This window comes from Drosophila eugracilis, unplaced genomic scaffold, assembly GCF_018153835.1.
Source record: "Drosophila eugracilis isolate 14026-0451.02 unplaced genomic scaffold, ASM1815383v1 contig_2065, whole genome shotgun sequence".
Classification (NCBI taxonomy): domain Eukaryota; kingdom Metazoa; phylum Arthropoda; class Insecta; order Diptera; family Drosophilidae; genus Drosophila; species Drosophila eugracilis.
Window position 1 is genome coordinate 229,650 of NW_024572939.1, and position 12,246 is coordinate 241,895.

The window sequence follows — 12,246 nt, forward strand, 5'->3', positions numbered from 1 at the left end:
GGCTCTGCCGGTTGTGATTGCGCTGTGAGCGCGATGTGCCCAAGGCGTGGTGATGTTGCGGGCGATGTTGCGGGCGTGGTGTTGCGGGGCGATGTAGTGTTGCGGGTGCGATGTTGTCATCATATGTACAAGTGCCCTTTGTGGATCTTAACTAACGTAAGTCTAATTGCCCTCCGTGGGTGTAAACTAACTTAAATCTGAGTGCCCTTCGTAGGTCTTAACTATTCCTTAAATTAACCTAAATCCTAGCTCTCTATACGTGGGTGGCGGCGGGGCCGCGTGAGGGTTACCTCACAACTAACAAAATAAAAATTTTTCCTCTCCAGACCTTATACTTTTTTTCGAGCAAACCTTTCAGGTCTAAGGCACCCACCCCTAACTGAACGCAGAAGGCAGACGAAAAAGTATAAATATGTGGCTACCGACCGGCGAGCAGCATTCGTTTTTAGTGTCTAAAGTGAATTAAGTGAAATAAATAACGCAAAATGTCTGGTCGTGGAAAAGGTGCCAAGTGATTGAAGTGAACTAAACACAGTGCCCACCACGAACACAGTGCCGAACACACACACAGTGAACACCACACACAGTGTTGTGAAACAAAAAGTTACACGAAAAGTAACTGAAATACAGATAGTGGCTGCCCAAATAAACAAATAAACAAGCAAAGTGGATCAAATAAAGATCAATAATTGCACTAAAAAATCTACACTTGTAGTACCCAATACCAATAACCAAATCAACGACGCTGCTACACGTAAAAAATGTAAAAAACAAAGACTTGATTCCTATAAAATAGTAATCATGCCAAATCTAAACCCACCGACCACCAGTGCAATGCCATCAAAAAACCAACTCCTTGATGACGCACAGCCTTCAACGTCGCACGCTGCGAGAGCAGCATACGAACTAGAAAAAACCCGTGCTTTGGAAAATAAATGAAATGAACAACATGGATTTCGAAAACGAATCCATCAAGCGCAAACACAAGTCTTCCTCTGAAGAGGAATGCGACTCTTCAACTGAGGAATCAGATTCCTACGAATCGGACGATGGAGAAGAAGAAGAAGAGGAGGAAGAAGAAGATAACGAAGCCCCTTCATCGGATGCCGGCATTTCAAAAGAGGCACTTGAACAACTAATGGAAGAACTTAAAACTCAGAGGGAGTTAATCAAAAACCTCCAAGATGAGCTTCGAATTGCAAAAGCAGAAGGACAAATGAACAAGATAACCCCTCCAACCAACTCAAAACTGGCTAACAATCAAGACCTGGAGTTCCCTACACTGGAACCAGTAAGGCGCCCAAAACCAATAAGCCCGGCAAAGACATCGAAGCCAACCACCGGATCGACCCCAAAGAAAACTACCAACACAACTACCTCAAAAACAGGAACTACAGCCACCGGATCATCTTCCAGTGACACGATCAAAAATCTTCCAATCATTGTACTTTACAACGAAAATGCTAAGAAAGTAAGATCCATAATGACCAGCAAATTTAACCTAAATATCATAAACAAAAACGTCATACATATAAAAGTTTTTACTATGGATAATCTCATCCATACCAAAAATACACTAACAAAAAATAATATGTTATTCTTTACGTACACTCCTAAGCACCTTAAACCCCATAATATAATTATAAAAAAAATACCTCCCTCATCATTTGATTGTAACGATATAAAAAACGCTCTTCAAGAGTCTGTACCTGAGCTAGAAATCACTTCCGTCGAACCATACAAAAACAAGCACTGGCTCATAGTGATTAAGAAATCAAAGCTAATTAAGAATATCTTTAAGATAAAATACCTCCTTAACTGTAAAATTGACATAGAAACTTTCAAGCCCCATCCCAACCCAATTAAGCAGTGCAAAAGATGCCAGCGATTCTCACACGTTGCTAGCAATTGTAACATGCCCTACAGGTGTGTTAAATGCATAAACACACATGCCCCAGGGCAATGCAAAATAAAAAAACCCGAAGAAGGATCAAATAATGAACAAACAATGAAAACGCAATGTGTTAATTGCAAGGGTGAACACACAGCTAACGCAAAAATCTGCCCCAAAAGAGCAGAATTGTTGCAGAAAATAACTCAAAGAAAATTCGAACCAAAAACAAAAGTTACCCGAATATTACAAAAGTCTATACCACAAAGTGCTATATACAAACCAAACCAAAGCCAAAGCTTCTCATCGCTATTTAAAAAACCTCATGAAAAGGAGCACGAAACAACAATTAAAACCTCCAACCCAGCTCTGAAAAAGCACATGAATAACGTACTAAAACACAATACAAACAAAACACAAAATTGCACCAGTATCACCTTCGAGGACCTTAACAATGATACACTTGCAATTTTTGGAAAAGAAATTATCGAATGCATAGACATTATGCGTGCTACCATAAATAAATATCCACAACAACAAGACCAGAACACAAAGAAGAAAATTCTTCTTGACTTCATACTTCAAATCGCTCAATAACCATGCCTCTAAAAATTATGTTTCTCAATGTCAACGGACTCGGACAGATACGAAAGCGCACCGAACTAAACCTTTTCCTTAATAAACACCGCCCTGACATCATGCTGATTGCTGAACACAAACTTAGAATTAACAACGCTGATCTTCTTAAAAATTATAAACTCATAAGACAAAATTCTAATACCCAGACATTTACCACCCAACCTGGAAACTCTGTAGCTATATGCGTTAAAAACGGTTTAAAATATAGCCAACTAACACTAAAACCCTTAATTTCCGTAGAAGCTGTCGCAATAAAAGTAACCCATAAAGACGGACAAAACAATGAAAAAGAAATTATTTTTGCTTCCCTTTATAAAAGACCTCAGCACACACTTCAGGCACAAGATCTTGATAACATCCTAAAATTTCTAAAAAATGGTCAACATAACAATGAAATCGTTATCGGTTGCGACTTAAACGCAAAACACCCATCATGGAACAAACCGTTCTATAACCCAAAACACATAAACCAAGCCGGAAAAACCCTAAACAATTGGATAAAACAAAACATAGAACTCATAATCCATGCATCATCAGAACCAACGCATCCTAATGGACCCAATAAACTTGATTCATCCATAAATTTTTTTATAACCACAACAACTACCTCATTACATTATCCACCTCAACTTTCCGATTGTAAAGTAATCAAAGACTACCCATCCGACCACTACTGCATCCAATTAAACATAAATGTAGCACAAGCCCAATTGATAACCGAAGAACACAAATTAATTCACAACTTTAAAAAAATCAACCCGCCTTTATGGAACAATACAATACTACAAAACATAATAAGCATACCCAATGAAAATAATATTACCATATCAGAAATAGACTCCCATATCCAGTGCCTATCAGATGCCATTAACAAAGCCATAGATGACCCAGATGCGGTTCCAAAATATGTCATAAAAGCAAATAAACCCAACCAAACTACTATTGAACTTAGCAAACACTGCCTACAACTTTTAAAAGATAAGCGTACTCTGAGAAGAACACTGCCTAAAAAAATCACGTCTCTTACAAATGATGGAAAAGTTACTATCAAATATGCTATTACTATACTAAACACAAAAATAAAAAAAGAGCTAAATCGAATTCAACACAAGACTCTCAAAAAAAAAGCTCCTAGCAATAAACCCCAGTAAAATCAGCTATAAAACAATTGATAACATTAATCCAAATGTACCCATAAAGCAAAAACTCAACCATAACCTCACCCTTACCGACATAGAAAAAAACTCAATAGACATAACTGTGGACAGAAAAACCTTCCCAGAACTAACCACCGATTTTGGAAAAATTAACGCTCTAGCCTGGTCCTTTGAACAAATACATAAACAAAACGAAAACATGACTAACAATATACTACACAGAAATCATAAATCCTTAATTGAAGCCACAGTAAATGAACTTATGTCAACGCCCACAGAAAACTTAATAACATTCAATAACCACCAGACAGCAGACGGTGATTGGGAAGGTTTTGAAAATTTCGGATTCACTAACGCAGATGAACTCTTAGACATATTAAAATACAAAAACAATAAAAAAGGTATGGGTCACGATAACACCAGCAACTTTAATCTAAAATGCTTCAACTTTCCCCTGCTAAGACACTTAAGCATAATTTTTAACCATTGTACCAACTGCTCATACTTCCCTGTGTATTGGAAACACTGCAAAATAATACCAATTTTAAAACCAAGATCCAACCCATCCCACCTGACCAGTTATAGACCCATAGCAATTCTATCAGCAATTAGCATGTTGTATGAAAAAGTCATAATGAAACAAATTAATAAGCATACTCAAGCACACAACATACTAAAAGATGAACAGTATGGATTCCGGGAAGGAATGTCGCTCAACCATGCACTAATGTCTGCAAATGCTTTCATCTTTGAAAACATTCATCGCAGACGTGCCACCATAGCGTGTGCACTAAATTTCGAAAAAGCATTCGACACTGTCTGGACTCAAGGATTAATTTACAAAATGAAAAACATTTATCGTGTTAACCTCAATTTAACCAAATTAATACAGAGCTATCTTACAGACAGAACGTTCAGCGTCACAAACCCAGATCACACACAAAATTCACTGATAAGAAATATAACAGCAGGAGTACCACAAGGGTCTATTCTAGCGCCTATACTATACAACATATATCTAGCAGATATGCCCTCGTATGAACCACCAGATCCTAGCCTGTCTACCCGTATAAAGATACTCATATACGCAGATGATATACTTCTTCTGGGATCTGGTGCATCCGCTCACCGAGCCAACACAGAAATGAACGAATACTTAGACAAGCTCTGTGAATATTTCAAAAAGTGGCAGCTGAACCTAAACGCCAACAAATGAGTAGGTTCAATCTACAAAGGACCAAAAAGCTATAATCTCTACAAAAGCGCAAAAAATTTTACACCAAAATTATATATAAACAACAACACGGTAATACAAAATAAAAATACCTTGAAATACCAGGGTGTTATTTATGATGAAAAACTAAACTTTAAAAAACACACCGGATACGCCATACAAAAGGCAATATCTAAAAATCTTAGAAAAATTCATATCCACAAATAACATTGAACAATATGAGATCCCTTACATACACTCCACAGAGCTAACCACACCATACAACGTACGGCACTTGGAAAGCCTTGGAATTCTCTATAACCAAAACAAAGAAGTCATATTCTATAACAGAAGGTTCCGATCCCTCAACCCAAACGATAGCCTTCTCTTCAATACCCAACGTTAAAAAACCAAATAAACCAATTATTAACCTATTTCTCACCTGTAAATATACCCACCCACCTTGTAAATAACACCACCCCATACCATAGACTTAAGTTAAGCTTTAGTTTAATTAGAATTAAGATAAGCCTTAGTATTATTCATAAATCAACAAAAAAAAGAAAATCATAAAGATCTCAGGTTTTTTCATTGAAACATTTTCCTGAACATCCAACCAAAAGAAACTAAATATGTGATTAACGACGAACGATGTACAAACGTACAAAATGAACGAAATATCCTTAAACTCTAATGCCAGGAGAAGTCCCAGTAAACGCCAGGCTAAAATATTAAACCTTTAAATAACTGTAATCACGAAATTTCTCACTCATGTATTACAACTAGGATAGAACTACCATGTACTCTGAACCTCTGAATTATGACAATAAATAAAATTGAAAATTGAAATTGAAATTGACGAGCAGCATTCGTTTTTAGTGTCTAAAGTGAATTAAGTGAAATAAATAACGCAAAATGTCTGGTCGTGGAAAAGGTGGCAAAGTGAAGGGAAAGGCAAAGTCCCGCTCTAACCGTGCCGGTCTTCAGTTCCCAGTGGGCCGTATTCACCGTCTGCTCCGAAAGGGCAACTATGCCGAGCGTGTTGGTGCCGGCGCTCCAGTTTACCTGGCTGCCGTGATGGAATATCCCCCCGGGGGGGTTCCGGGGGGGGGGGGAATGCTGCCCGTGACAACAAGAAGACTAGGATTATTCCGCGTCATCTGCAGCTTGCCATTCGCAACGACGAGGAGTTGAACAAGCTGCTCTCTGGCGTTACCATTGCCCAGGGTGGTGTATTGCCCAATATCCAGGCAGTTCTGTTGCCCAAGAAGACCGAGAAGAAGGCTTAAACGTTTAAATAAGTGAAGCCAGCTATATACTTGTACATAGAAACATAAACCCAACCGTCCTTTTCAGGACGACCATATTTTTACCAAAGAATTATGAAGATTTTCGAATATGTATAATATAAGTAATTACCTAAGATCGGAAATGCAAAACCTTTTGTGTTTTGGGGTTTAACAGACAGCTGCTGCAGGCAGTACGCGGTCAGACACAAACTGGAAAAAAAATTTTGTTGTCTTAATACATTTAGCCGGTGTCTGAATGGCGTACAGTACAGTCTGTACAAAATATATTGTTGAGAGCGAGCACGATATATAAAAGAAATTTTTCTACTTGAATTACGCGACCAAACGGTCGGCATAAATTATTTATTCTAATACTCTCGTATAATAACTATCTACATTCATAGTTCCCAGAAGACGCCAAAGAAACGAAGTAAAATCTTTTTGAAAATTTGTATCTATTGGAAAATGAATTGGTGGTCCTGAAAAGGACCGATTGCTGAATGAAGTACAAGTCGTACTAATTTTTTTTAACCGCCGAAGCCGTACAGTGTGCGGCCTTGCCTCTTCAGGGCGTACACAACATCCATGGCTGTGACAGTTTTCCTCTTGGCGTGTTCGGTGTAAGTGACGGCATCTCGGATAACGTTCTCCAAGAACACCTTCAGAACGCCACGTGTTTCCTCGTAAATGAGACCAGAAATGCGCTTCACCCCGCCACGACGAGCCAAACGACGGATAGCTGGCTTCGTTATACCCTGGATATTATCTCGCAGCACTTTGCGATGACGCTTGGCGCCACCTTTTCCCAAACCTTTGCCTCCTTTACCACGACCAGTCATTTTTCACTTTTTCTTTAATATTAACACACCGCACGAAAGTCACTGAAGAACTAATACCAAAATTTTTTGTGCTCCCTTATTTATACCTAAATCACCGGAAACACGAGCGAGTCCGAACGATATCTCCGTCTCGTTTTTCTGTCGGCAAATGAGATGCCTCTGCTTCCCTCTCTTTTTAACCCTGCCGTTTTCCTATATAAGTAGGTAGCCGAATCGACAGTCGGTTATTGTGTTTTTAAACGTGAAGTGAACAGTGTGCAGCAGCAAGAAATAAAATTGACGATGGCTCGTACCAAGCAAACCGCTCGCAAGTCTACTGGTGGCAAAGCGCCACGCAAACAACTGGCTACCAAGGCTGCTCGCAAGAGCGCCCCAGCTACCGGAGGCGTGAAGAAGCCTCATCGCTATCGCCCCGGAACCGTGGCCCTGCGTGAGATCCGTCGCTACCAGAAGAGTACCGAGCTGCTGATCCGCAAACTGCCTTTCCAGCGCCTCGTTCGTGAAATTGCTCAGGATTTCAAGACTGACTTGCGATTCCAGAGCTCGGCTGTGATGGCCCTGCAAGAAGCTAGCGAAGCCTATCTGGTGGGCCTCTTTGAAGATACCAACTTGTGTGCCATTCATGCCAAGCGTGTCACCATCATGCCGAAGGACATCCAGTTGGCCCGGCGAATTCGTGGAGAGCGCGCTTAAGCTATGACTGCTTCAACTTACGGCCAATGCGCCATCTTTTGTAAAAATCGGTCCTTTTCAGGACCACAAATTACATTCAATGAGATAAATTTTTCTTCTACCGGCTTCTAAAAATGTTATATTGTTAACTTAATTTTAATTTTTAAAAAATTATTCGGGTCAAGGATGGGGACAGTGAACATAAATCACTATTATACGAGAGAATGTTTTGTAGGTCAGGGATAATGATTTTCAATCACCAGTAATAAGTTGAACAAATGTTAAAAACATTTAAAAATAATTGAGATACATCGATAAAATCATTATTTATGAAATAAAACCAATTATTCAAAAATGTTTATCACATATTTTTCATGAATTTTAGCTTCAGTGCAACTATGACCGTTTTTAATATTCGACAAGAAGTCAAAATACAATAAGATGGAATAAACAAATTTCTGAATTTTACTATTTGGTTTATAAAAAAATGCCACAAGACTACAAAGTATATTGGCATATTTGAAAGGGGGAAGGCTGTATGGGACAAACATGACCATTTTCAACCAACATTAAAAAATCGAAATAATGTTAAAACCATTCTCGAAACAAATCACCAGCGTTTATAAACTCATTATTTATTAATTTAATCAATAAAAATAATTAAAAATACATATTTTCTATTTTTTTATTGATGTAGACTTCAGAGCGACTTCATCGCTGCTTACATATGGGACACAAATTAGCATATTTTGGACAAACTATAACGAAACATGACTAACAATTTTAATAAACGAATGCAGATGGATAATTTAAGCAAGCAATTAGCAAAAAAATATACAATTTTTAAATATTTTTATTTTTTTACGGTACGAAAACTATTGCCGAATATAACCTGAAAGCCAACTTTTTATGTAGCCAAGAGTCAACTTGAAAGCAACTTTAAAATACCAAAATGAAAGATAACTGATAACATTTATTCTAATTCTCATAGTAAAAGGTTTAAATATTAATATTTAATATTAACTTGTAGAAAATGTTTGAGATTTCTTATTTTAAAATATATTTTTATATAAATTGTACAAGTTACAAATGTCAATGTTCAAATTCCTATAGCAATAAAAAATCAACCGAATCAAATATTAACATGTTGTAACGGCCAAAGTCTTAATGAATTATTTAAGAATGTATAAATATAAAAACATAGTTTGAAATAATGATTTTAATCATTAAAAATAATAAAATAAGTTTGCACTTCAAGCAAACATCAACGGCGTATATGACTGATGGCAGACCCATAGTTTAAGTGCTCTCCTCCTCGATTCTCATCCGAGCGAAGGAGGTCGGTATCAATCGCGCGCGCCGTTTTCTAAACAAAAAAGTGTGTTTAAGTGAAAGAAATGTCTGATTCTGCTGCTGCAACGTCCGCTTCTCCGGTGGCTGCCCCACCAGCGCCAGTTGAAAAGAAGGTGTCCACCAAAAAATCATCTGGATCCGCTACTACAAAGGCCAAGAAGGCTGCTGCACCGCCATCGCATCCGCCAACTCAACAAATGGTGGACGCTTCCATCAAGAATTTAAAAGAACGTGGCGGCTCATCACTTCTGGCCATTAAGAAATATATCACTGCCACCTACAAATGTGATGCACAGAAGCTGGCTCCATTCATCAAGAAGTACTTGAAATCAGCCGTGGTCAATGGAAAGCTGATTCAAACAAAGGGAAAGGGAGCATCCGGGTCATTCAAACTGTCAGCCTCGGCCAAAAAGGATCCCAAGCCGAAGGTTGCGTCTGCTGAAAAGAAAGTGAAAAGCAAAAAGATAGCTACAAAGAAAACTGGAGCCACCGCCAAGAAAGCTACCGCCGGAGGTGCTGAGAAGAAGCCCAAACCTAAGAAGTCGGTGGCCACCAAAAAGACTGCCGAAAAGAAGAAAACCGAAAAGGCAAAGGCCAAGGATGCCAAGAAAACTGGAGCTGTTAAGGCAAAGCCAGCGACAACAGCAACAAAGGCCAAATCGACCGCAGCGAAGCCGAAGGCGGTCAAAGCACCAAAAAGCCAAACCAGCGGCGTCAGCTAAGCCCAAAAAAGTTGTGAAAAAACCAACTGCTCCTGCTACCGCTAAGAAGCCAAAAGCAAAAACTACGGCTGCCAAGAAGTAAATTGTGAAAGAGTACCCTGGTACACACTCGCAATCTTGATTTTAGATTTCGAAATCTGAAATTAGTTTAAACAAGCCCTTTTCAGGGCTACAAATTTTGTTAACTAGAGAAAAAAAAACTTTCAATTGAAATCCGTTTAATTTGTAAAGCTGGCAGTGGCAACACGAGACCAATCAAATTACATTTATGCGACGACATCGCTACGTAGCCAAGCGTATTATTCTTTATAAGTTCGAGACACTATTGCCTATTTGACGCCTAATCGACTGATCTCTTTTAAAATTCCTATTGGATTATAAAATAAAAATTTTATAAAACCAATTAAAAAATACAAATAAAGTTATCATAAAATCCATATTTTAAAATGTTACGGTAAATAGTATATTGAAAATGTTGTTTCTTTGGTATAATATATTGTGGCCCTGAAAAGGGCCGTTTTGGATCTTTCTCCGCATCCGCGTTGAGGAAATTATTTAGAGCTGGTGTACTTGGTGACAGCCTTGGTTCCCTCACTGACGGCGTGCTTGGCCAGCTCTCCGGGTAGGAGCAGACGAACAGCCGTTTGGATTTCCCGACTGGTGATGGTAGAGCGCTTATTGTAGTGAGCCAGGCGAGACGCTTCGGCAGCAATACGTTCGAAGATATCATTCACAAAGCTGTTCATAATGCTCATCGCCTTCGACGAAATGCCGGTATCGGGATGGACCTGCTTCAGGACCTTGTAAATGTAGATGGCGTAGCTCTCCTTCCTCTTGCGCTTCTTCTTCTTATCGGTCTTGGTAATGTTCTTCTGAGCCTTACCAGCCTTCTTGGCTGCCTTTCCACTAGTTTTTGGCGGCATTTTCACTTCACTTATGATTTCACAAACACAATTCACTTATAAAATACAAATTTTTCCTTTCCAGACCTTATACTTTTTTTCGAGCAAACTTTTCAGGTCTAAGGCACCCACCCCTAACTGAACGCAGAAGGCAGACGAAAAAGTATAAATATGTGGCTACCGACCGGCGAGCAGCATTCGTTTTTAGTGTCTAAAGTGAATTAAGTGAAATAAATAACGCAAAATGTCTGGTCGTGGAAAAGGTGGCAAAGTGAAGGGAAAGGCAAAGTCCCGCTCTAACCGTGCCGGTCTTCAGTTCCCAGTGGGCCGTATTCACCGTCTGCTCCGAAAGGGCAACTATGCCGAGCGTGTTGGTGCCGGAGCTCCAGTTTACCTGGCTGCCGTGATGGAATATCTCGCCGCTGAGGTTCTCGAGTTGGCTGGCAATGCTGCCCGTGACAACAAGAAGACTAGGATTATTCCGCGTCATCTGCAGCTTGCCATTCGCAACGACGAGGAGTTGAACAAGCTGCTCTCTGGCGTTACCATTGCCCAGGGTGGTGTATTGCCCAATATCCAGGCAGTTCTGTTGCCCAAGAAGACCGAGAAGAAGGCTTAAACGTTTAAATAAGTGAAGCCAGCTATATACTTGTACATAGAAACATAAACCCAACCGTCCTTTTCAGGACGACCATATTTTTACCAAAGAATTATGAAGATTTTCGAATATGTATAATATAAGTAATTACCTAAGATCGGAAATGCAAAACCTTTTGTGTTTTGGGGTTTAACAGACAGCTGCTGCAGGCAGTACGCGGTCAGACACAAACTGGAAAAAAAATTTTGTTGTCTTAATACATTTAGCCGGTGTCTGAATGGCGTACAGTACAGTCTGTACAAAATATATTGTTGAGAGCGAGCACGATATATAAAAGAAATTTTTCTACTTGAATTACGCGACCAAACGGTCGGCATAAATTATTTATTCTAATACTCTCGTATAATAACTATCTACATTCATAGTTCCCAGAAGACGCCAAAGAAACGAAGTAAAATCTTTTTGAAAATTTGTATCTATTGGAAAATGGAATTGGTAGTCCTGAAAGGACAATACGTTTGCTGAATGGAGAAGCACAAGTCTTTGCTAATTTTTTAACCGCCGAAGCCGATACCCGGTGTGCGGCCTTGCCTCTTCCGGGGCGTACACAGCATCATGGCTGCGACAGTTTTTCCCTCTTGGCGTGTTCGGTGTGGAAATGACGGCATCTCGGATGTTTGGGTCTCCAAGAACACCTTCAGAACGCCACATGTTTCTACCCGTAAAATGGGACCAACAAGTACGCTTCACTTGCCGACAGGCCAAACGACCCAAGGATGGCTGGATTCGTTATGCCCTGGATATTATCTCGCAGCGCTTTGCATTGACATGGCACCTTTTCCAGACCTTGCCTCCTTGCACACGACCGATCATTTCACTTTTCTTTAATATTAACACACCGCACGAGAGTCGCTGAAGGAACTAATGTAAATTTTTTGTGCTCCCTTATTTATACCTAAATCACCGGAAAC

The 12,246-nt window shown here is 39.4% G+C and overlaps 6 protein-coding genes and 1 pseudogene across 6 annotated transcripts; 5 read left to right on the forward strand and 2 right to left on the reverse strand.

Annotated features, from left to right (window-relative positions):
* The first annotated feature begins 949 nt into the window (after positions 1–949).
* On the forward strand, positions 950–4,835 carry LOC108103373 (bromodomain-containing protein 2-like). The gene is made up of 2 exons (XM_017208820.1): positions 950–1,471; positions 4,779–4,835. Exons 1-2 carry the CDS (start codon positions 950–952, stop codon positions 4,833–4,835), a joined length of 579 nt encoding a protein of 192 aa, XP_017064309.1.
* A 941-nt stretch (positions 4,836–5,776) lies between these two features.
* On the forward strand, positions 5,777–6,255 carry LOC121529881 (annotated as a pseudogene).
* Positions 6,256–6,669: 414 nt separating this feature from the next.
* On the reverse strand, positions 6,670–7,088 carry LOC108103372 (histone H4). Its single transcript, XM_017208819.2, has one exon. It carries the CDS (start codon positions 7,026–7,028, stop codon positions 6,717–6,719), a length of 312 nt encoding a protein of 103 aa, XP_017064308.2. The 5' UTR covers positions 7,029–7,088; the 3' UTR covers positions 6,670–6,716.
* A 153-nt stretch (positions 7,089–7,241) lies between these two features.
* LOC108103398 (histone H3) lies at positions 7,242–7,781 on the forward strand. Its single transcript, XM_017208855.2, has one exon. The coding sequence runs from the start codon at positions 7,311–7,313 to the stop codon at positions 7,719–7,721; it is 411 nt and encodes a 136-aa protein (XP_017064344.1). The 5' UTR covers positions 7,242–7,310; the 3' UTR covers positions 7,722–7,781.
* Positions 7,782–9,050: 1,269 nt separating this feature from the next.
* Positions 9,051–9,941, forward strand: LOC108103411 (histone H1-like). The gene has a single exon (XM_041817887.1). It carries the CDS (start codon positions 9,098–9,100, stop codon positions 9,773–9,775), a length of 678 nt encoding a protein of 225 aa, XP_041673821.1. The 5' UTR covers positions 9,051–9,097; the 3' UTR covers positions 9,776–9,941.
* Positions 9,942–10,280: 339 nt separating this feature from the next.
* Positions 10,281–10,752, reverse strand: LOC108103412 (histone H2B). Its single transcript, XM_017208870.2, has one exon. The coding sequence runs from the start codon at positions 10,696–10,698 to the stop codon at positions 10,327–10,329; it is 372 nt and encodes a 123-aa protein (XP_017064359.2). The 5' UTR covers positions 10,699–10,752; the 3' UTR covers positions 10,281–10,326.
* Positions 10,753–10,871: 119 nt separating this feature from the next.
* Positions 10,872–11,362, forward strand: LOC108103399 (histone H2A). Its single transcript, XM_017208856.2, has one exon. The coding sequence runs from the start codon at positions 10,922–10,924 to the stop codon at positions 11,294–11,296; it is 375 nt and encodes a 124-aa protein (XP_017064345.1). The 5' UTR covers positions 10,872–10,921; the 3' UTR covers positions 11,297–11,362.
* The last annotated feature ends 884 nt before the right edge of the window (positions 11,363–12,246 follow it).